The sequence below is a fragment of the Epinephelus lanceolatus genome, chromosome 13 (assembly GCF_041903045.1).
Source record: "Epinephelus lanceolatus isolate andai-2023 chromosome 13, ASM4190304v1, whole genome shotgun sequence".
Taxonomy (NCBI): domain Eukaryota; kingdom Metazoa; phylum Chordata; class Actinopteri; order Perciformes; family Serranidae; genus Epinephelus; species Epinephelus lanceolatus.
In genome coordinates, this window is record NC_135746.1 from 44,089,453 (window position 1) to 44,115,167 (window position 25,715).

At 41.8% G+C, this 25,715-nt stretch overlaps 1 protein-coding gene across 3 annotated transcripts in view; it reads right to left on the reverse strand.

Moving 5' to 3' along the window:
• Window positions 1–25,715, reverse strand: part of opn5 (opsin 5) — a 223,099-nt gene that overhangs the window by 119,542 nt on the left and 77,842 nt on the right. Inside the window, exons 1-2 of one of the 3 annotated variants that reach the window (XM_078174113.1) lie at window positions 9,609–10,098; window positions 2,437–2,583 (exon numbers count right to left, since the gene is read on the reverse strand). In XM_078174113.1, coding sequence (XP_078030239.1) covers window positions 2,437–2,560 — 124 coding nt within the window. In that variant the 5' untranslated portion in view covers window positions 2,561–2,583; window positions 9,609–10,098. Of the gene's footprint in view, window positions 1–2,436; window positions 2,584–9,608; window positions 10,099–25,715 lie in introns of those variants that run through there. The other 2 variants (XM_033620292.2, XM_078174114.1) reach the window with 2 other exon arrangements.

Consider the following 25,715-nt stretch of genomic DNA (forward strand, 5'->3'; position numbering starts at 1 on the left):
GGAGACATATAGGGAGAGTGTTGCACCTGCTGCGTCCCTTCCTACCCTTTTTGAAGAAGAGATGAAATGTAACCAGAATGAGACACCCCTCCCACTTGTGGTAGATGATATTTCTTATCCCGTGCGAATTGGCCATTAATATTACCAACGTCCTGTGGTAAAGTGACATTACCCCACGTGCCCATGTAAAACTAATCCCGTCCGAATAGTACTTAAGCCATATTTCAGATAGTCAGTCAGTGAGTGTCATTTAGAAGAAAAAAAGAAAGAAAACAACAGAACTCCAGCAATGAGTGTGCTGCCTGGACCCCTAATTAGTAATTTCTGCACAAAAACATTTTTTTCCCTTGAGATTAAATATAGTTGACTTGCTCTCAACTTTCTCTACTCATATATTTTGCTTATTATTCTTGATATCTCTTAAATATACTTACACTCATGTAGCCTTTATCTAAACTAAGCACAAAAAGTAAAGACATTTGTGTTCGGTAGCTTATTTCTTTGTTGTAACAATGCTTCTTGGCAATAAATCCTATACCACTGGAAAGCCTGTTTATTTTCCTTTTAAATGGTGCCACATTTGTAAGGAACATGCATTTGTGAGCAGCAGAGCTGAGTATGTGGGTTGTGCCCATGAAAAATATGCCAAATCTTCTCTACAAATGCCAAACAGCGTTTTTTGCTGTTGCTATTTACTCTTGTTTGGGGTTGTTTGGTGGATTGGATGATTGAAGTCTGAAGAAACAAGACATATTGGCAATTTAACAATCCATTCATTTAACAAACAGGAGCCTCAGTAGCATGTGGAAGAACCATACACAGCCACAACAGCCTGGCACCTTCTCCTCATGCTGGTCACCAGCCTGGTCACACACTACTGTGAGATGGCATCCCATTCTTCAACCAGCATTTGTCGCGAGTCAACCAATGTGGTTGTGTTGGTCACTCTGACACGAACAGCACGCCCAAGCTGATCCCACAGGTGTTCAATGGGGGTGAGGTCAGGACTGCTGGCAGGCCATTCCACCCTCTCCATTCCTAAATTCTGGAGGTAGTCTCTGATAAACCCCACTCCCCATTCGGTCCCAGACTGTGGAGATATGGGATTGCCACTGGTTGCAGAATTTCATCTCGATATCTCTCTGCATTAAGATTGCCTCAAATGATGACAAGCCTCATTTTTCCAGTGGGGGAGATGCCGCCCCACACCATCACACTTCCTCCACCAAAAGATGTTACTCTATAGGTGCAGCAATCAGCAAGGCATTCTCTGTATCTTCTCCACACTTTGACCCTATGATCCAACTGCTCTAGGCAGAATCTGGACTCATCGCCGAGTCGTTCCTCCAAATGTTCACGTTCCAGCGCATGTGTTCCCGACACCAGCGCAAACGGGCCTGACAGTGAAGGGCAGTCATGACAGGCCTCCTGGCAGCCCTATGATCCTGGAGGTGGCTGTGTGCAGTCTGTTCCAAATTGTCAGCACCTGTGGGTACCAGAAGCTCAAAACAAGAGTCAATAGCAACAGCAAAAAAAAAACTGTTTGGCATTGGCAGAGAGGATTTGGCAAATTTTTCATGGGTGCAACCCACATACTGAGCTCTGCTGCTCATCCCACAAATGCATGTTCCTTACAAATGTGGCACAATTTAAAAGGGAAATACACAGACTTTCCAATGGTATGATTTATTGCCAAGAAGCATTGTTACAACAAAGAAATAATCTACCAAACACAAATTTCCTTACTTTTTGTGCTTACGTAGTTTATTTATTGTCTCCATCTGAACATTTTGTGCCACAGAACACACTGTATTATTTTTCATCTCATACATTACACTTACATGGTGTTGCAAGGTGTTACAAAGTTTCTTATTTTTTTAGGAACCATTGTATGCTTCTTTTACAGTCAGCCTAAGCAACCCCACTCCTTAAAGACAGCTTCCTGTATGTCATGTAGTTTTGGACCACTCAAAGCACTTTATGCTACATGTCACATTCACCCACTCACATAAACATTCATACACTGGTGGATGAGCCTGCCATGCAAGGTGCCAACCTGCTCAACACGATCTAATCTAATGCTCATTCACAACGTATTCGCATCCATTGGCACAGCTTATGGAGGCAGTATCTTTGCCAAGGACTGCATGCATAACATGACAAACAAAACTGAAAAATTGAACTGAACTGCTTCTCAGTGGTTAAAATTGTACATCTTTTCTAAAATGAATGTACAAGAGTCACTTCAAACATTTATTGCCTGCCACAGACTTTTATCATCTGTTCTCTTCCTTACTGCCTCACAGCGAGATGTTGTTGAAAACACATGGTGGTATTAAGCCTGACTGCAGCAACACTTGACATGACTTTCAGTAAAAAGATATACAATAAAACATGAAGAGATGAAGAGAAAGCAATCTTTGCAATCAGACTGACCTATGACACAGATGTAAAAGGCTGCAACAATATCCGCCTCTCTTGAGAGTCTCGAGGCGAAGGGGTCACCATGGAGGAGATAAACAGGGATGTACGGAGGGTGCGACCATGTCTCGTTCTCCATCACTGACAGCAGTGGGAAATGTCCTGTGAAGTGGAGGAAAAGGCTAAGACAATGAAGCTGCTTCCTCAAATGAAAAACAATTCACACACACAGGCATCAGGTAAACACATAGACCGCGGAACCGGGGTGGCCAGGGGGGCCATTGCCCAGGTAACTTTTGTACTCTGACATAGAGGGCTGCATTGGGATTGGGTTCCGCCGAGTCCCGCGGGTCCCCATTAAACAGTAGAAGAAGAAGAAAAAGAAGAAGAAGAAGATGTAGCCTAGCGACAGGATGTCAACACAGGAACTTGGTGCACATCCATGAGCGTTTCCACTCCATATTTATTCATAAATGGACAAATATGCCCTGAACCAGCTTTCATACCAATTTGCCGCTTGCTCCACCTGTCTGTCTGTCTGTCTGTCTGTCTGTCAGCTCCATCTGTCATGAGACAAACATGAAAGAAGACGTACAGTTTATTGTGTTTCACTGGCGACGAACTGTCATTACGCGCGACTATTACGCACGTCTGCGCGCTCTTTATAACTCCATATGTGAACCTATATTGCATAATAAAAATTTGCGCCCTCATTATTTTTAACCGCCCCCTCAGTAACTTCATCCTGGCGCCGGGCTTGCCTTAACCTCAATCACTGCGTGATTATATAAAGGTAGAAAAATAAATAAATGCAGAGGAGGAGAAAAGAATATGAAACAGCCTTTATTTCATTAAAAACTAAATGAAAACAACGAAATAGGAGCGCTATTCCTGACCAGTGCGTCAAAAGACATGCAGGCCAGGGAAATGAAACAAACAACCCATGAATCTCTTTATTAATAGCCTATAAAATGATGTGTTTTCTCCTGCAGGACGGGAGAAGACACAAAATCAATGCATCTCAGTGCTGACTTGTGATGATAATGAATATGATGTTGATTTAGATTCAAAGCAGCAAGATGAGTTTTGGTTGTGGTTGTGGACTGGATGTACTTTGTTGTTTGCTATAGTTTCATCTGTGCGTTTATGTGTAAATAGGCTTGGCCTGTTGTGTTTGAATGTTAGAGTGGGATCAGAGAGGTTAATCTGAGCAAGCATGTGTTCGTGTTCATGCGTGTACTGTAGATGTGACTGTGTGGCGTCGGAATAAAAAAAGTGCTCCACAATGTTATCTAATACATCAGTAATATTGTCTGTTTCAATGCATATATCCCCCCACCCCCTCCGCGTGACTTGAAATTATGGCCCCCCCTTGTTCAGATGCGTTCCGCGGTCCATGGGTAAACAGGACACATGATTATTACATTAATGAACCTATATTAAGGCGTAAGGCGTAAAATCATTCATAACATCTGCTAGTGTCCAAATGTCGTTGACTGTATTGTCCAGAGTGGGGCACTGACTTATGCACTGGTGGTATGATGTACATTGTGGAGCGAGCACACACACACACACACACACACACACTTAAGAATAGCATTAATTAACAACTAACAAACTAAAAGTATCTCACAGTACTACTCCTATGTGCTGCCACCCACCACCCATTCCCGTGAGATATGTGTTGGGTCCATTTACTTTTTATATCCCTGCTCACTGTTCTACATTGTGCTAGTTCTGCTACTCAAGATTCAATATCTGTCCTCCCTCAGAGAAGTAAGAAGACCTGGGAAGTTATAATTGGCACCTGCAATTAAGGTAACAGTCTGATTAAACTCTTTAGAAGACTCTTTAAAAAATATGTTCTTGATAATTTTTAGACTTGACAGGGGCAGGGTCAGTTCACTGACACAGTGTGAAAAGAAAACATAATTAGGAATGAGATTAACAAAATGCTGTGTCCAACATGTCCAAGCTGTGCAATATAATGGTCATCAACCTGGTGTGCACAAAGCAACCCTGTAACTGTACAGGGCATTATTAGACATTAGATGATTCTGCTAAATATATACGTACTGTATAACTTTTTTTTAACCAAGTATAAGTCTCACTGAGACTAAAAATCTCTTTTTCAAGAGGGACCTGGCCAAGTGGGCAACGTGTTTGACTTTAGAATATAAACACAAGCAGTACAGACAGACAATACAACTGTCACACAATACACAAGTGAACACAATATCCAGTTAAAATGTATTACAAATGCAGATATAATACATAAAAAGACAGAATTGTCTGAAATGATTTCAGTGAACAATTTGGAGCAATCACAATGAGGGCAACATTTTCTCAGTCTTCTGTACTGCACTTAAATGTACTTTAATGTACTTAAATTTCCCCATCATTATCAGCTCCAACAATTTCAGGTCCCTCTGAACGACATTTCAGGAAGAAGGAATGCTTTTCTGCCTAGTGCTGTTCTAACCCTGCAGGGGACCAACATTATTAATACCAACATTGTCAGAGTGACCTTTTAGGCCCCTAGTCCTCTTAAACTGATTGATGCTAGTTGTGCAAGATCTACACATATGACACTGGATGAGATGTGCATCACTGTCCAATCAGATGAGAATAAGATATACCACATAGTACATGTTATATTGTAATATTCTACATTTACAACTTTCTAATGTTAGTTAGGAGCTCAACTGTATTACTGTACCACAAAGGTAGGCTACACAATGTGATGTTTCATTTACTCAACTTTTTGTCTCAATTACAAGGTTGCTTTTGAGGGCTCCTATTTGTAGAACAAATTAAACATCAAGATGCTGCACACACTGTATTTTTAAGATCTTTCAATTGTAACATGACAAAGAACATTAATAGAGAGACACCAAAGAGTGAAGTGAATATATTTCAAGTCTAATCCTGGTTGCACTACAATTCAAAAATTCAGTCTGGCGCTATGGGAGACGGCTGTCTCTCCAGTAGCTCTTCAGTTTTAGCTCTTTTTTCCTATCTTTGCTACCTTTCTGCTCTTCTCACAAAGACATTGTGTGTTTTATACATATCCCATGGATATTTTTAACTTTCCAACACCACCAGGAGCCAGTTTTCTCACTTATTCAAGAGAGGAACTACTGGCTCTGAAAACAAAGAGACAAGCTGGGATACAACACCCCATCCCGGAAGGCTAGGCTAGCGGACAATCGGAGGCGCTACAAACCATCCATTCCCTCTGTGATCATGGGGAATGTGAGCCATTCCCTCTGTGATCATGGGGAATGTGAGCTCACTGCCGAACAAGATCGACGAGCTGTCCGCACTTAACAACCAGCGGATTTACTGTGAGAGCAGCTTGTTTATCTTTACGGAGACGTGGCTAACCCACCTTGTACCGGACGCTAACGTGGACCTGCTGGGATTCACTGCTGTGAGAGCTGACAGAGACACTAAAGCCTGCGGGAAAAACAAAGGTGGGGGACTCATCATGTACGTTAACAACCGCTGGTATAACCCAGGACATATCTCCGTAAAGACGGTCTTGTGTTGCTGGGACCTTGAGCTACTAGCCATTAGCCTGCGGCCATATTATCTGCCGAGGGAGCTTAGTCACGTGATCACCATCTGTGTTTACATCCCTCCGAGAGCGGACGCAGCCACTGCATGTGAGAAGATACACTCCATCACAACAAGGCTGCAGACACAGCACCCTGAGGCATTTCTGATCATTTCTGGGGATTTTAATCATGAAACTTTGGACTCTACATTGGCTGCTTTCCACCAGGTTGTGGACTGTCCAACAAAAAACAACAGGACAATTGACTTGCTGTATGTTAATGTGAGGGATGCATACAGAGTCACACCCCCCCCAGCTGTGGCTGGACAGCAAACTGGACTGGACAACCCACACTAACCATCTGTACAGGAAGGGACAGAGCAGGCTGTACTTCCTGAGGAGGCTGCGGTCGTTTAACATCTGCAGGAAACTCCTGCGGATGATTTACCAGTCCGTGGTAGCCAGCATCCTCTTTTACACTGTGGTGTGCTGGGGGGGCAGCACATCCAAGAAGGACAAACTGATGGACATTACGGGCGATGCCAGTCACTCTCTGCACACCGTCATCGGCAACCAGAGGAGCCTGTTCAGCTCCAGACTGCTCCTTCCCAAGTGCAGGACTAACAGACTTCTTTGTCCCTCAGGCCATCAGACTGTACAACTCCTCACTCGGGGGGAGGAGGAGTAACAGGAAGACAGAGGACGGGAAGGAGCAGTAACCAGAAGCCAGTAGCCACCATTTTAAGGAATATAATAAGGAATTACTTATTTATTCCCCGTATATATCATATCTGTATCATATATCTTATATTTTACAAATTGTTTTAACTTTTTTACGTTTTGATACCCTGTGTGCTCTTTACCCTGTGTGCTGCTATCCAATGCTGCTGGAATCTTTATTTCCCTGAGGGAGTCTTCCCAAGGGATTAATAAAGTTCTATCTAATCTAATCTAATCTAGGGCGTTTTCAGATGTAGCCCAAAGATGTAATTTGTCATCTAGCTTTTTTTTTGAGAATTACTCAAATAATGAGCTGCACAACTCATATCCATAGCAACAGAGTGTCTGGTCTAAATCATATCCATAACATGTGCTATTCTTGTGAACAGGCAGTTGTTGGCCAAACAGGTTTCCTGGGCTGCTGTTACCACATATGGCCTATCAGGGTCGGGAGTCACATTATGCTCCTGTTAGTAAGGGATGTTCTTCTATAAAAACTAACACACTGACCACAGAACCCAGTGCTCTCCAAGATGCAAGGAAACAATAGCGTAAAGAGGTTGCTGTGTCTTGCTTTTCAACTGCTGGTTTGTTCATTATTGTTGTAATGTTCATGATTTATAACATGTGATGTTATGATGTTATAGTTGTTCCACATGTGATGTGTCTTAGGTTGTAAACAGACATTGTTTTACTCAGTCCACAAGGGGGCGTTTTAGTTTCACTGTTTGGTGGAGACTGCAGAAGCAGTGACGTAATCAGAATCAAGATGGCGGCGATAACAGAAATGTAAACAATTGTAACGGAGACTTATAAGTTCACTAAAGAGACTAAAGGCTACTTTTCTGTGTCAGAGTTTTATTCTAGAACTTTACACTGGCAACAAGGATTCAACTTTTATTCCCCCGCCCCCTCGAACATGGCGGCTGCACTGCCGTCGTTCCCTGCTTTTGATATCAATGAATATCAAAACTCATCCATCCGATGGAAGAAGTGGTTACAGCGCTTTGAAAACTTTATAGTTGCTCTGGATATAAAGGATGATACAAGGAAATGTGCAATGCTTTTACATTATGCTGGGGATGGTGTACAGGACGTCTTTGACACACTTACTGACACCAGAGAAGCAAAGGACTATAAATGTGCAAAAGACACACTGAGTGAGTACTTTTCCCCTAAAATCAACATTGCCTATGAGACTTACAAATTCAGACAAGCTAAACAACTAGCAGGGGAAACACTTGATTCCTATCACATAAGACTACGGCAATTAGCAGCAACTTGTGATTTTCCAGATGTGGAAAGAGAGATCAAAACTATGATCATTCAAACGTGCACGTGCAATAAATTGTGGCGTCAAGCGCTACAGAAACCAGAGATGATGTTGACTGAACTCCTGTCACTCGGCAGAACTATGGCTCTTGCTGAGATTCAAGCATCAGGAATGGAACAAACACAACAAGGTGCAGCACAAGAAAATCCACGGGAAGACGTTATGGCTGTTGAAATGGGAAGGGGGTGGGAAAGAAAAGATGCTACAACTGCTCTGGTACTTTTCCCCACCATGAGGGAATGGTGTGCCCGGCACGGGGGAAAATATGCAATGCGTGTGGAAAACAAGGACATTTTGCCAAATGCTGTCACTCTAAACGGCCACAAAACAGCATCAGATGTAGACATGAAGTGTATTATGTACACACCGGTGGAAGCAGCAGCACTACACCTCAAGCACCAGGTACTGCAGACACAGAGTCTTCTGAGGAATATGTGTACACAGTTACCCAATCAAAAACAAATCTCCCACATGCAAAGATAAAGGTCAGTGACTGCAATGTAAAAGTGATGCTTGATTCTGGGGCAACTGTAAACATCATTGATGAAGTAACTTATCAGAGACTGAGACATAAGCCCTCACTCATTAAATGCACAGTCCCCATCTTTCCTTATGGTTCGTGCACCCCACTGCCTACCCTGGGAAAATTCACCTCACTGGTGGAATCCAAATCAGGGTTCACAAACGCAACATTCCAAGTACTCCAAGGCAGTAATGGCAGCTTACTTGGCTATGACACTGTCAGTCAACTGGGACTAATCAAAGTTGCTAACACACTCCACACAGCTCCACAGCAGCCAGTGCAGCCTACGACAACCTCAAACCAGACAGATGTGAATGCAGTAGGTGATCTCCTCACTGAGTATGCTGACCTCTTTCATGGGTTGGGAAAATTAAAGGGCGTTCAAGTCAAGCTGCACATAAGGAAAGACATTCCTCCAGTCACGCAACCTCACAGAAGAGTACCGTTTCATGTCAGGAAGCAAACTGAAGCTGAACTACAACGCTTAGAGGAACTTGACATCATCGAGAAAGTGGACGGGCCCACTCCATGGGTTTCTCCAATTGTTCCTGTTCCAAAGCCAAAAGACCCAGAAGGAGTGCATGTTTGTGTGGACATGAGGACACCAAATCAAGCCATCGAATGAAAAAGACATCTTACACCTACAGTAGATGACATAATACAAGCGCTCAATGGAGCAAGGTTCTTCTCAAAACTGGATTTAAACTGTGGGTATCATCAGCTGGAACTGGAGCCATCATCATGATATATCACAACATTCTCCACTCATGTAGGACTGCAACGCTACAAAAGACTGAGTTTGGGAGTTTCCTCGGCAGCAGAGGTATTTCAAAATGCCATTCAGCAAGCCCTGGATGGTATCCCAGGAGTCATCAACCTGAGTGATGACATTTTGGTGTTTGGCAGAACGAAGGCTGCCCTTGATCAAGCTCTAAGGGCAACATTTCAGCAACTTAAGGAGAAGAAACTGACTCTCAACAAGGCCAAATGCTCCTACGCACAAACCACTCTGGACTTCTTGGGCTACACATTCTCAGATGGAGGTTTCTCACCTGATCCCTAGAAGGTTCTGGCACTGCATGATGATGCTGCCCCAACCAATGCCAGTGAGGTCCGCAGTCTTCTTGACATGGCAAATTACAGTGCCCGCTTTATCAAAGATTTTGCCACTATAACTCAACCTTTGAGGGAACTTACCAAAAAAAATGTTTCCTGGACTTGGACAGAGGAACACCAGAAGTCCCTTGATAAAATGAAACAAAGTCTAACAAGTCATGCTGTCATGACCTACTTTGATCCGTATAAACTAACTGAACTGGTGGTTGATGCAAGTCCAGTGGGTCTTGGGGCCATGTTGCCACAGAGAAGTGGCCCACATGAAACAGCCAGAGTGATAAGCTATGCAAACAGAACCTTGTCCCCCATCGAGCAAAAATATTCACAAACAGAACGTGAGGCTCTCGCCATTGTGTGGGGCTGTGAACATTTTCACTTGTATCTTTATGGGGCACCATTTACCCTTGTCAGTGACCAAAAACCTTTGAAATGGATTTTCAGTAACCCCAAATCCAAGCTGCCTGCTCATATAGATGCTGGAGTCTACGTCTTCAGCCTTACAACTACACAGTCCGATACAAATCTGGCAAGGACAACCCAGCAGATTACATATTACGCCACCCCGCACATGTGTCATGTCTTTCAGGATGTTTCAAACACTGAACAACAAGTGGAAGAATATGTGAACTTTGTTACTGCAAATGCTGTCCCTAAGGCAATGACACTAACAGAAATTCAGAATGCAACCAAAGCTGCAAAGCAGCAATTCTTTACAAGTCAGGGCAATATCACTTGCACACGAAGGCCACCAGCGGCTGGTCAAAACAAAAAAGCTGATCAGGGAGAAAGTCTGGTTCCCTGGCATTGACAGACAGGTAGAAACCATGATAGCTAGCTGCATCCCATGTCAGGCCGTTGTGCCCAATCACACACAAGAACCTCTCCGCATGTCTGACCTGCCATCATCACCATGGGAAAAAGTTGGTGTAGACTTCTATGGTCCATTCCCCTCTGGTGATTACTTTTTGGTGGTCATTGATGAATACTCCAGGTATCCAGAGGTAGAGTTTCTGCAGTCCACGTCAGCCAGAGCCACAGTTCCTAAACTTGATAAAATATTCTCGACACTGGGAATTCCGCTTGAGGTCAAAACAGATAATGGCCCACCCTTCCAAAGCTCAGAATTTGCAGATTTCGCAACATACCTGGGCTTCAGACATAGGAAGATAACTCCACTCTGGCCTCAGGCCAATGCAGAGGCTGAACATTTTATGCGCACCCTTGAAAAGGCTATACGTGCTGCACATGTTGAAGGCCGCCCATGGAAACAGACTCTGTACGCGTTCCTCCGCAATTACCATGCCACACCTCACTGCTCGACTGGAATAGCTCCTGCTGATGTGCTGTTTGGGAGGCCCCTTCGAATCAAGCTACCTGGATCTCCTCTTCCCTTCCAGTCTCCGACTGATGTGCCACTACGACAGGCAGATGCCCTGGCAAAGAACAGGATGAAACAAAATGCTGACTGGATGCGCCATGTTGCTCCTTTGGCTCTGAGAGTGGGCGACATGGATGGTCCTGTGTTGTCAAAAGAAAGAAGGGGAGCTATGCCCTGCCTACAACCCCGACCCATACAAGGTCATTGCTATCAAAGGTTCCATGGTGACAGCCAAACGCAACGACCATGTCATCACCAGAAACTCATCCCACTTCAAGACTCTACCAGCAAATGAAAATCACCCCTGTCAGTCAGGTGGTTTGGTGGACGAGATGTCATGGACTGGACTGAAATCCTTCCTGAACGAACCCCAGAACCCTTAGCCTCTGACCCCCCTGACCCTCCTGGGTCACAGTCACCTGTGCGCAGATACCCAGTCAGGATGAATAGAGGACCCCCATCATACCTCACTGACTTTGAATAATGTGGACAGTTTTCAAAGAAAAAAAAGAGTAAAGAAAGGAGGGTTGTAATGTTCATGATTTATAACATGTGATGTTATGATGTTATAGTTGTTCCACATGTGATGTGTCTTAGGTTGAAAACAGACATTGTTTTATTCAGTCTACAAGGGGGCATTTTAGTTTCACTGTTTGGTGGAGACTGCAGAAGCAGCGATGTAATCAGAATCAAGATGGTGACGATAACAGAAATGTAAACAATTGTAACGGAGACTTATAAGTTCACTAAAGAGACTAAAAGCTACTTTTCTGTATCAGAGTTTTATTCTAGAACTTTACAACTGTCATGCGATGTAACCTGGTCTGCTCTGTTTAATAAAGTAACTCAAACCATTGCCTCTCCATTGTGCATTGGCATCAAGCTGTAACCTCTGGAGTTGAAAAATGAAGCTGACACAGAACTCCCAAAAACTGCAGTTGTTTGAACGGCCACTTGAGGCTGAGCAGGACAGAGGCAGGCAGGGTTGGCAAGGGGAAATAAGTATACTGGATGTAAATAATCAGGAACAGGTGAAGTGAGCTGCTTTGATGAGGTGTACATGACTGAAGCTGAGTCGCTGAAAAACCAGGATGAATGGGAGGCGGGTCACTGGGCAAGCTGAAATGAGCAGGTGACCAAAAACAAAACCTTATGTTTAATCTCAAAATGGATTTAAAAAACTGCTTCACAGATTGCATATAGGGGCAAGTGTCATGGCGGCGGAGTGGAAGCCTCGCGGACTCCACTCTTTTTGTTGATGATCAAAACTTTCAGATCAAACTTTTCAAACCATTAGAGTTCCCTTTCTGACGCGTCAGTTAGGGGGGAACATCTTTACTAAAGATTAAACAGAAAGATCCCAAGGCAAGCGCAATATCCGAGATGGATGAGATTAAGAAATCGCTGGATGCTGAAAGAGGTGAAAGGTCTGGTGAAGGAAGAGGTGAAGAGTCTTAAGAAACTGATCAAGGAAAAAGATGATAAGATTGCTGCCCTGGTGCGGAGAGTCGACGATTTGGAACAATATACACGCAAGGATAATGTGGTGATTAGTGGATTGACAACCAGACACCGCTCTTACGCATGAGTTGCCAGCGGGGAGTCAGGGGGCGAGGACGCTCCGCTGACCGAGCTACAGACTCTCGAGGAACAGGTGATTCAATTTTTCCACAGTAAACAAATAGCCATTCAAAAGGAAAGTATATCAGCCTGTCACCTATTGCCAAAGAGAGCCTCAAACAGAGCAGGACAAATGGAGCCAAACATTATCATGCGGTTTGCAAATCGGAAACACAAGACGGATCTTCTGAGACAAGGAAACAAGCTGAAAGGGTCAAATGTCTATATGAATGAGCATCTAACGAGAAAGAACGCGGACATTGCCAGATGTGCGCGTTTATTGAGAAAACAGAAAAAAATCAAATCAACGTGGACTAGAGACTGTAAGATATGGATACGTACGAATGGATCATCCCCCGAAGAGGAGAAATCCATTGTTATTCGGGAGATTGAAGAACTGGAAAAATTTCAATGAGACTGAATGGACAAATTGAAATAATCACAGTGAAAGTTTGTCGCTGTCTGTTCAGATTTCATTGCAGGAGTAGTATGGATGTTTTATGGGAAGTTTATCGGCAATAGAAATTTGTTTGGACTGTGCGTGTATTGGTTGGCCGACAGTGACTGGAGCTTTCTTCCGGGTGAGCTGGGGACTTGGAGTGGCTTGGAGCTGCAGGCCTGTCGCGAGTATTAACAAGGGAATGGGCCTATGGAATTGCCGTGCTAGTTGCCCTAGACTGCTTTTTTTTTTCTCTCTTTCTTTCTTTCTTTTTTCCTCTTTTCCTGTTGCAGATGTTGGACTGCGGGGACATTGTGGAGGTACAAACGAGTGGAACTCTGGAAATGAGTGAGTTCATTGTCAGTGTTTTGGATATTTCATTTATTTATGATTTACTCTTACCAATTGTGGACTATGAGAGTGACGATCAAGATGTAACGACTGGAGGAAATGATATGACCACTCTTCTAAATTCATATCTAGATTTTAATTATGAAACATTTGATTACTCTGGGAAAAGAACACGACATGGACTGTGACTTAGACCCAGAAACACATTTTTTTCATACCATGCAAAACAAATGTAGGTATTATACTGAACAGCAATTCAACGTAAAGGTTAAAATGATAGGTGTGTTCTCAATTATACATATAAATAGCAGAAGCCTAATTAAAAATTTCTCAAAGGTATATGATTTTTTGGGGATGTTGAAAACCAAATTTAGTGCTGTAGCTGTTTTAGAAACTTGGTTGAGTGACGGAATAGTAAAAGATTATGAATTGCAGGGGTATCGCATGTTTTATGTTAATAGGAGAAGAAAAGGGGTGGGGGCGTGGTCCCATATGTTGATGAGACCCTACAATGTAAGCAAGTGAAAAATATGTCTAAAGGGATAGATGACAAGTTGGAATTTATAACAGTAGAAATTGAGATGGAGAAAGCTAAAAACATAATCATAAGTTGTGTTTACAAAGCTCCTGTATGTGGAATAGGAATTCTTAAGGAACAAATGATTGACTTGTATGAAAAAATAATTAATAAGAAGACTGTATTTGTATGTGGGGACTCACTAAACCAAGTAGAATTACTAGGTCCATTGCAACTCTAATGGACAATATTTATTCTAACATCATTGATGCAACTGTAGGGGGGTTGTTCATCCAAGACATAAGTGATCACTTACCAATTTTTACAACTTTTCACTATAATCTAAGGGGAAATCCTGGGGAAAAAAAACAAACAACACTTAGATTGAGAAATACAGAAACGGTGGAGTCATTAAAAATGGATCTGATGAGACAAACCTGGGAATCTGTTCATGTTGCTGATGTAAACGAGGCTTATAATTCATTTTTAAGTATATTTAAAGAGTGTTATGATAGAAATTGCCCCTTGAGAACACATAGTGATAGAAGTAAAAAAAGAAAATAAGCCACGGATATCCAAAACCCTACAGGATGCAATTAAAAAGAAAAATATACTATACAGAGAATTTATAAGAAGTAGAACAGAAAAAGCCGAAAGAAGATATAAGCTACACAAAAATAGATTGACAAAGATAATTAGGATAAGTAAGGAGAATCACTATAGTAAATTAATGGAAGATAGTAGAAACAATATCAGAGAGACTTGGAAAGTAATTAACAGCTTAATTAGAAAGAACACTGGAAAAGCTGATTTTCCCCAATCCATCTTAAAGGGAGATATTCATATTTACAATGAGGAAAATGTTGCAAACGAATTTAATAGTTTTTTCGTAAATGTAGGACCGAGTTTGGCAAGTAATATTGTACAACCAATTATCACGGATGAAGTAAGTAACCTGACAGAAATAAATGTAAATAGTATGTTTCTTACAGCCATTCATGAAACAGAAGTTATGGGGATTGTCAGTGCGGTCTACAGATAATAATGGTTTTGACATGGCCTTAATTAAGGACACTATAGAAGGTGTGGTTAAACCTCTGACCTATATTTTTAATCTTTCACTCACAACTGGAATCTTTCCAAATGAAATGAAAACAGCTAAAGTAATTCCCTTGTATAAGTCTGGGGGAAAAGATCTTGTGTCAAATTATAGACCAGTTTCTTTGTTTCCGCAATTTTCAAAAATTCTGGAGAAACTATTTGTTACAAGATTGGATAGTTTTATAGAAAAGTATAACATCCTGAGTGAGAACCAGTATGGTTTTAGAACAAACCAGTCTACTGGATTAGCACTCATGAATCTCATGGATGAAATAACCACCGCCATAGACAATAAATTATACACAATGGGAATTTTTATTGATCTAAAAAAAAGCCTTTGATACAATCAACCATGGATTATTAATGCAAAAGATGTACAAATATGGCGTCAGAGGGGTAGCTCATTCCTGGTTATGTTCTTATCTAAGTGATAGATGGCAATATGTCTCTTGTAATAAAACCGATTCTGTAAAATGCGGGGTCGCACAAGGGTCAGTGATTGGGCCAAAACTATTTATTTTGTATCTGAATGAACTTTGTAAAGTGTCGAAATATATGAATTGCATCCTCTTCGCAGATGATACAAATTTTTTCTGTTCTGGGGAACAGTTAACTGATATAATAACCACTGTTGAAAACGAGATGAAACTGGTAAAAAAAAATGGTTTGATGTAAATAAGTTATCTTTAAATACAATTAAAACAAAATTTATGATATTTGGGAATCGAAAAATAGATACAGTAGTTAAACTGAGAATAGAGGATACAGAAATTGAAAGAGTGTTTGAAACAAAATTTTTAGGTGTCATTATGGACCATAAACATAATTGGAAAATGCATATCAATCATGTTAATTCAAAATTAGCCAAATCAATTGCCATATTATTCAAGGTAAAGGATATGTTGGACCAACATGCTATGTATATTCTGTATTGTTCAGTGGTTGTCCCTTACATAATGTATTGCCTAGAAATATGGGGGAATGCATATTCTACCCATACTAAACCTATTTTTATCCTTCAAAAAAGAGCTGTAAGGATTATCACAAAATCAAATTACAGAGAACCATCAAATGAATTATTTATTAAATTAAGGGCTTTCAAATTTATGGACTTAGTGGACTACAATATAGCATTGATAATGTACAAAGCATATAACAACCTGTTACCATGTAAAATAGTGAGTATGTTTAAAAAAGGGAATGTAGGTATGAGCTCCGAGGGAAACGTATGATCGAGAAAATAAAATCCAGGACTAAGATAAAAGATCTATGTATTTCTGTAAGGGGTGCAAATTTATGGAATGCTCTTGACGACGAATTGAAGATGTGCCAGTCAATTTATGAATTCAAACGCTTGTTTAAAAGTAAGGTATTTGAAAAATATGAGAAATGTAGTTGATGTTACTGATATCATTCTGGAATTATATTTGGGATTTTTGTGTAATATGGTATTATTTTCTGTTTAATGTTTTAAATGATTTAATCTGAATAAGGTGATCATGTAAGAAGGGTAGGCGAAAATAAGCGTTAGCTTCAGCCTATGCCTTTTCGGTTTGGTAATTTTCTAGTTATACTGATATTTTCTGTTAAACTGTGTATTTTTGTTAAATGACCTGACCGAAATAAACATTTTCATTCATTCATTCATAACCTCTATTTAGTGCCTCTGCAACATTAATAACCATATGTCCGCAGCGCAGGAGGTGAATTCTCATTGTGTTTAGTGTAGTTTATTATATTAATTTGACATAAAAAACATCAGCTGGTTCCCTTCATGAACGATTTTGGCACAGATATTTCCATTTTTACCTGTCTGCACTAAATTTGTGCACCACTTTGTGCAAAGCCTATGCTCTTATGTCTAATTTGCAAGTGTTGGCAATGTTTTTTGTGTTGGTGTCTGGCACCTCATTGTAATAAGGAAATCAATCCACCACTCTCTAAACTCTCCTCCCACCGAGTCCTGCTAGCTAACCAGGATGAGGTTTTCAAATGTTAACATTAGTGAACACCACGAAAAAAGATTGAGAAGATGAGCACCAACTGAACTAACATCCTGCTAGCCATTGTACAATGAACTCACTGAGTCTTGCAGATATAATCTGTAAAACAACAGAAGCAAAATCTACACCCAAAACTACAGTTAAATCATTTCACAACCGGAAACCATTAATTTCCAGAACCATCCCGGATGCCATAAACACAGACACTGCAGCCTGTCTGGAAACATGAACAATAATAAAACAAAAGCCTACAAATAAGGCAAAAAAGTGGAACAATTACAAGTGGAAGGAGCTGACATGATCACATTTCACTGGAGTTGTAACCTTGTATGATTTCATAAGGCACATGATTGACTGACAAGTACATTAATTTCACATGAGGAGAAGAGATAATTTTGTCCAAGATTGAACAGCTACCTTATGCCATCTCACCAGGGGCAGGGCTTAATTTTTTTTGGCACTCAGCTCAGGTGCAATAAAGGCTGAAAGTTTTTGTAGCACAGGCCATAAAATTGGAGCACAAGTACAGAAGTATGGCGTAGGTCTACTGTAGCTTGAGGCTATTTAAATTCAGTGTTACGGGGAGTAAAAAAGTCATTTGATGATCTTTCAAATGAATAAAGAACTTTAAAATATGCAGACTTTGTTTTTATTATCTTTAGGGTTTTTATAGTATTATTATTATTATTATTATTAGGGCCCGAGCGACGACAAAGTCGTCCGCGGAGGACCCTAATGAAATCGCGCTGTTTGTTATTAGGGCCCGAGCGACGACAAAGTCGTCCGAGGACCCTATTGAAATCGTGCTGTTTATTATTATTATTATTCTTGCGACATTTCCTGTCCCAATTTCGCCTCTTTCCCAAATTTGAAAATGCTTCTAACTTTCCACATTTGTCCGGCCACATCCGAAATTCGATATTTTTGGGCGGTTGCACATGGTCGGCGCAAAATGCCGAAATAGCGCCCCCTACAAATTTTCAAAATACCTTCCCCATTGGGGTTAGTTTGTCGTAGGCAAACGAAATTTGGTACACACATGTATCATACCCAGACGCACAAAAAAGTCTCTTGACGTCATGGTAAAATCCCAACAGGAAGTCGGCCATTTTGTTTTGAATTTTTTCGTTACGGCGATTTCCACAACTTACATTTGAACGAACTTGTCCTAGGGATTTCGTCCTATTGACTTCAAAGTTGGTACAGATCATTCTGAGAACATGCTGATCAAAAGTTATTAAAAGCTTTTCTCTATATCAAGGGGCGTGGCCGCTAGGGTGTGACGAATTTCGAACGGCTCTCCCGCCCACATACTTGATCTCAGCAGCTTCAACCTTGCTGGACATGATGATGGCTCTGCCCCGAATGCCCCGATATGTTAATATCCCACCTTACTCATAGCACCCCCCAGTGGTAACAGGAAGTGACCAGTTTTTACTTTAACATGTACTAATGCCACAAACTTGACCGCATCAACTTCATTCCACTTCTAATGCATGCAGAACAAGTTGGTGAAAGTACCTTATAAACGCTGTGAAGCTACGTCTAATGGTGTCCATGTGGCGGCGTGGCGACTATCGATCCCTCGCCACTAAATACGTTTGGCTTTTTGATGGCTTCAGCAACCTTGTTTCCTCATGAAAATTGATACACAGGTCAAGAATGGCAAGCTCTTACATGTGATAGGGGTGTTGCCCATGGGGGGGACAAAATGCTTCTACGCACATAAAAGTCTCTGGCACCAATGGTCTACTCCGAACAGGAAGTCGCCCATTTTGATTTTGACTTGTCACCTTGGCGTGATTTCCACATGTTGTATTTTAACGAACTAGTCCTAGGGATTTCATCCAATTGACTTCAAATTTTTTACAGATCATCCAGAGACCATGCTGATCAAAAGTTATTAAAAGCTTTTCTCTATGTCAAAGGGTGTGACCGCTATGGTGCCTCGCTCGCCACCAAATATGTTTGGCTTTTTGATGGCTTCAGCGACCCCATATCCTCACAAAAATTGATACACAGGTCAAGAATGGTGAGCTCTTGCATCTGATAGGGGTGTTGCCCATGGGGGGGACAAAATGCCTCTATAGCGCCCCCTTGAAATTTTCAAAAACCCCTTCACATAGGGTTTTTTTTGGAGTTGGAACATGAAAATTGGTACACATGTGTATGTTGTCCAGACGTACATAAAAGTCTCTGGCACCAATGGTCTACTCCAAACAGGAAGTCGGCCATTTTGATTTTGACTTGTCATTTTGGCGTGATTTCCAGATGTTGTATTTTAACGAACTAGTCCTAGGGATTTCATCCAATCAACTTCAAGTTTTTTTACAGATCATCCAGAGACCATGCTGATTAAAAGTTGTGCTCTGCATGTCTGTAGGTCAAAGGGTGTGGCTGCTATGGTGCTGCCATTGTTGATGCATCGCCATGCATATTCAAGCAGCTCTCTCTCCCACATAATTCATCCAAACTGCTTCAAAATTTCTGTACATGATAAGAGCTCCGCCCTCAACGCATCCATATGCTCGTAGGCAATTTTGCTCATGGCGCCCCCTTGTGGAAACAGGAAATGCCGTCTTTTACACTGACAAACACCAACCTCAAGCTCCTGACCTGATCAACTACATTTTGTGGCCACATGACAATCAAGTTGATGAATCTCCACAGTGAAACATGTGTCCTGTCATGTTGCAGGCTGCCGTGGCGGCATCCTTCGCCACGGAACATCAACTTGGTATAAATCCTTCATGCATTGACCGATTTACTTGAAATTTCACGTGTTATGAGGGTCCGCCCCTGAACGCACCTGGCCACATCTGGTTATGCTTGTAGCGCCACCTGGTGGATGAACGAAATATTGCGTTTTTTAGCTCCTGCCAGGTTTTTTCTCCCTTCTAGCTTCACGCCACAGCCCTCACGTGCCTCAGGCCCCCACGGTCGCATGGGGGAGCGAGGGCCTGATCATAGCTGCTTGCAGCTTTAATTATTATTGTTATTATTATTATTATTATTATTCCGACATTTCGTGTCCCAATTTCGCCCCTTTCAAATTTTCAAAAACCCCTCCCCATTGGGGTTAGTTTGTCGTAGGCAAACGAAATTTGGTACACACATGTATCATACTGAGACGCACAAAAAAGTCTCTTGATGTCATGGTAAAATCCCAACAGGAAGTCAGCCATTTTGTTTTGAATTTTTTCATTACGGCGATTTCCACATCTTAAATTTGAAGGAACTCCTCCTAGGGATTTCGTCCGATCGACTTCAAATTGGCTACAGATCATCCTGAGAACATGCTGATCAAAAGTTATTAAAAGCTTTTCTCTATGTCAAGGCACGTGGCCGCTAGGGTGTGACAAATTTTGGCAACTTTTCGTTTTCTTGCCATCGAATTTCGAACGGCTCTCCCACCCACGTACTTGATCTTAGCAGCTTCAAACTTGCTGGACATGATGATGGCTGCGCAAATCCCACCTTACTCATAGCGCCCCCCGGTGGTAACAGGAAGTGACCAGTTTTTACTTTAACATGTACTTGACCGCATCAACTTCATTCCACTTCTAATGCATGAAATATAAGTCACACCTGGCAAAAATTTTTATAATCTATTGGTCTCCTGAATTTCCACCACTAGGTGGCGCTATTATTAAGGAAAATGCGTTTTGGCTCATAACTCCCATATACTTTGTCGCACATTCAAAAACCTTATATCCACGCGTTCAGTGAATTATGCTGAATCTCGTGATATAGGCCACGCCCATTTCCGCCTACCTTTTTTTTTTTTTTTAGCAAATTCGCAAAATGTTGCAAACCTACTTTTTCGAACTCCTCCCAGGCAATTTCACCGATTGGCGTGAAACTTTGCACACAGCATCTGTGGACCCTCCCGACAAACAATTATTAAAAGAATTTTGATATTCCAAACAATACTCAAGTTATTAAATAGCAACTTCCTGCAGAGTTCGTTCTAAACAGAAAGTGCTGCATATCTTCACATTGGTGTATCCGAATAACATGAAACTCAGGTTACCACTTCCCCATGAGCCCTTGAGGCTCTGTCCAAAATTTCGGGTGAGGACCACAAGGTGGCGCTCTTTAAATTGAAGTATTTTATATCTCAACATCGGTTGGGCGGATTAACACGAAACTTGGTATAATTATTGTCAATGCCCTCCTGAGGATACCTGATGAAGGACTTACCGATCCGCCACTAGGTGGCGCTCTGGTGGCCGTCTAATTTAATATTTGGCACTGTGCCAACACCATAACACTCATGGAAATAAAATTGATAGGGGTGGTATAAACTGGCCCCTGTAACTCACACACCAAAAATGACCAGCAGGTGCCGCTATTTTCAATGCAAAAGCGTTTATGGCTAATAACTCCCACATAATATGTCGCACATTGTTAAACCTTCTATTTACGTTTTCTCTGAATTCAGCTGAATTGTGTGATGTAAGCCAAGCCCACGGTAACTTTCCATTCGCTAAATCGTGACAAATGAAAAACGTACTTTTTCGAACTCCTCCTAGGCGATTTGACCGATTTGCACCAAACTTTGCATGTAGCATCTGTCAACCCTCTGACAAAAAGTTATTAAAAGAATTTTGATCGTCCAAAAACTGGCCAAAATATAAAACAACAAATTCCTCACAGAGCAGTCCTCGCCTCGGACCCTATTGTTTTTGCTCCGTTTATTATTAGGGACCGAGCCCTAAGGCAGAGGACTGCTCACAGAGCAGTCCTCGCCAAAGGCGAGGACCCTATTGTTTTTGGTGTGTTTATTATTATTTTTTTCTTTCTTTCTTTCTTTCTTCCGCCGCCTCTTTGAACTGGAATTTGACCCCCTAAACATGCTCAAAAACTCACCAAAATTGGCACGCACATCAGAACCGGTGAAAAATTTTAGAAAATCATGACATTAACCCCTAAAGTGCCAAAATGGGCTCTCTAGCGCCACCTAGGCACACAAAAATGGCCGCCACGGCCTGTAGGAACGTCGTAGAAACATGAAACCAAAAGTGGCGTGTTCGTCTCATGAAGGCCTAAAAATCACGCGCTGACACCACTGACCTAAATCCAACAGGAAGTGAGCTATTTGCCCTTTCAAAGTAAGATTTTGCCTTAAAACTGCCTTTCCTAAAAAATCTTCTTCTCATACAGCGCTTATCCAATTGGCTTCAAACTTGCACAGATGACAGATCAACTCCTTCTAATCAAAAGTTATTCGTAACTTTTCCATTACTCGCTTAGTTTGGATTTTATGGCCTCCATAAGGTAAGATGTCAGAAAAACGTCCTGACGATCTTCGAAAGCTGTCCCATAGGAAATGAATGGCAGCAGGGGGAAGAAAGACACCAATCTTAGGGCTTTTTCTAGCATTTACAGCGTCTCCATACTTTGTGTTACAGACTCCATTCCAACTCTCAAATGTTGCCACAGGTCTCATCTATTCACTCATGTTTTCATCTTTTCCATATCTTTTACCGTTTTTCATCTGTGCCTCTCAAAGTACCATGAGCAAAAGTGGAGAAATTCTCAGTTTACAATGGGTGTGTATTGCACGGAATGCTGTGAGCTAGAGTGGAGAGGGCTCTAAAAATCGTCTAAAACTTTTGTCTTTAACTCACTGCCATGGCCACAATTTTCACTGTACACACACAATTTATACCACAAAACGTAGGAAAATTTGTCCAGCTCACAGATATGTTGACATGGAATCTCTCACACGTACACATTTTTGCTGAGTGGCTCCAAAGCGAAGGGAGCGCTGATTTTTTTCTCATTCACTCCCATGTAAACTCAGAGGAGAAATTTCTGGAAACAGCTGGGGTGCAACACATTTTAAACTCGCTCCCCTGACCACATTTTTGACTCGAGAAATATAAAACGCGACACGTGCGTTCACGAGATGTGGCTGTCTCTCAAAATCACTTTATTTTCTTGCTTGGACCAACGGTTTGGGTATGCGAAGCATTTGTTCGAGGAGTTAAATCCCTTTATAAACAGCCTTTGGTGATCTGCTCTCCTGACGTGTCTGTGTCTGCCACAGGTACGGGCAAGTCATTAATCGCCATGACAACGGCTGCACACACAGACACAGCCACAGGGTTCTCTGGTCTGTGTGTCTCACAATCTTTAAAGGACAGATTACAGCAGCAGAAACTTCATTTGAAACAGAACACACACATTATCAACCCCTAAAGTGCCAAAATGGGCTCTCTAGCGCCACATAGGTGCACTAAACTGGCCACTGCAGCCCGTAGGAATGTCGTATCAAGATCAAACCAAAACTGGTGTGTTTGACTTACAAATCATGCGTTGACACCCATGACCTAATTCCAACAGGAAGTGAGCTACTTGACCTTTCAAAGTAAGATTTCACCTCAAACGTGCTCTCAAAAAAACACATCTCCTCCTACATTGTTTATCGTATCGCCTTCAAACAGGGACACGTGCCAGCTCAACTGCTACTAAACAGATCTTCTTTATAACTTTATCTCTCTCACCATTACTTTTTTTTGATGACTGGACCAACGGTTTGGGAATGGGAAGAATTTGTTCGAGGAGTTAAATCTCCACTAAAACAGGTCTCCTGTGTGTTCTGTCTGTCTCTCTATGCTCTTCTGCTAGGTGCACTTACTTAATTACCATGGCAACCGCTGTCACACACAAACTCAAAGAAACATGATGTCTGTGCGTGTCTACATCTTACATGCAGACATGACAGGGGCAGCATCTCCATTTTAACCCTTCAAGTGTCACAGTTTATAGAGGAAAATATTCCATTTTCATTTCAACATTTCAAAAGGCTGTGGCTTGAAAGTGGTGAGAGATAAAGGCATACTGTAAATGAGAAAAATATTCATCATGACCCAAAGTTTGTCACTGGAGTAAATTCACTCATCTAATTTGCATATTGTGGTGTCATTAGGCGGTGACCATATTGGATTTCATAAAGCTCAGTAAAACAACATTTTGAACATATTTACACAGTAGATTTCTTTTGTTTTGTGCTGTTTTTGTCATTTCATCCTCAAAATAAAGGAAGAGGAATCTGATGGGAAGAAATTCGCTCATTTAATTTGCATATTGTGATGTCACTTCTCCATACCTACAGCTACAGAAAGCATTCAAACATCAAAACGTTCAGTTCTGTAAGGATTTTCTGATGTTTGTGGCAATATGTTTGATATTTCTAAATAATTCACAGTGACAACATAATCTGGGGGCCGAAACGGGCGCGAGTGCGAGGTCCTGCCAAACGCTGCTTGCAGCTTTAATTATTATTATTATTATTATTGTAGTGATTTAATGACAAGAGCTTCTTTGACACTGAACTGAGCTCGGACTTGCACTAATATTATACTTGTGGAAAATTCACACATCAATACTGTCTGCAGGAAAGATTTATTCCAGTAATATGATATATAACATACAGTACAGGCCAAAAGTTTGGACACACCTTCTCATTCAATGCGTTTTCTTTATTTTCATGACTATTTACATTGTAGATTCTCACTGAAGGCATCAAAACTATGAATGAACACATGTGGAGTTATGTACTTAACAAAAAAAGGTGAAATAACTGAAAACATGTTTTATATTCTAGTTTCTTCAAAATAGCCACCCTTTGCTCTGATTACTGCTTTGCACACTCTTGGCATTCTCTCCATGAGCTTCAAGAGGTAGTCACCTGAAATGGTTTTCCAACAGTCTTGAAGGAGTTCCCAGAGGTGTTTAGCACTTGTTGGCCCCTTTGCCTTCACTCTGCGGTCCAGCTCACCCCAAACCATCTCGATTGGGTTCAGGTCCGGTGACTGTGGAGGCCAGGTCATCTGCCGCAGCACTCCATCACTCTCCTTCTTGGTCAAATAGCCCTTACACAGCCTGGAGGTGTGTTTGGGGTCATTGTCCTGTTGAAAAATAAATGATCGTCCAACTAAACGCAAACCGGATGGGATGGCATGTCGCTGCAGGATGCTGTGGTAGCCATGCTGGTTCAGTGTGCCTTCAATTTTGAATAAATCCCCAACAGTGTCACCAGCAAAACACCCCCACACCATCACACCTCCTCCTCCATGCTTCACAGTGGGAACCAGGCATGTGGAATCCATCCGTTCACCTTTTCTGCGTCTCACAAAGACACGGCGGTTGGAACCAAAGATCTCAAATTTGGACTCATCAGACCAAAGCACAGATTTCCACTGGTCTAATGTCCATTCCTTGTGTTTCTTGGCCCAAACAAATCTCTTCTGCTTGTTGCCTCTCCTTAGCAGTGGTTTCCTAGCAGCTATTTGACCATGAAGGCCTGATTGGCGCAGTCTCCTCTTAACAGTTGTTCTAGAGATGGGTCTGCTGCTAGAACTCTGTGTGGCATTCATCTGGTCTCTGATCTGAGCTGCTGTTAACTTGCGATTTCTGAGGCTGGTGACTCGGATGAACTTATCCTCAGAAGCAGAGGTGACTCTTGGTCTTCCTTTCCTGGGTCGGTCCTCATGTGTGCCAGTTTCGTTGTAGCGCTTGATGGTTTTTGCGACTCCACTTGGGGACACATTTAAAGCTTTTGCAATTTTCCGGACTGACTGACCTTCATTTCTTAAAGTAATGATGGCCACTGGTTTTTCTTTA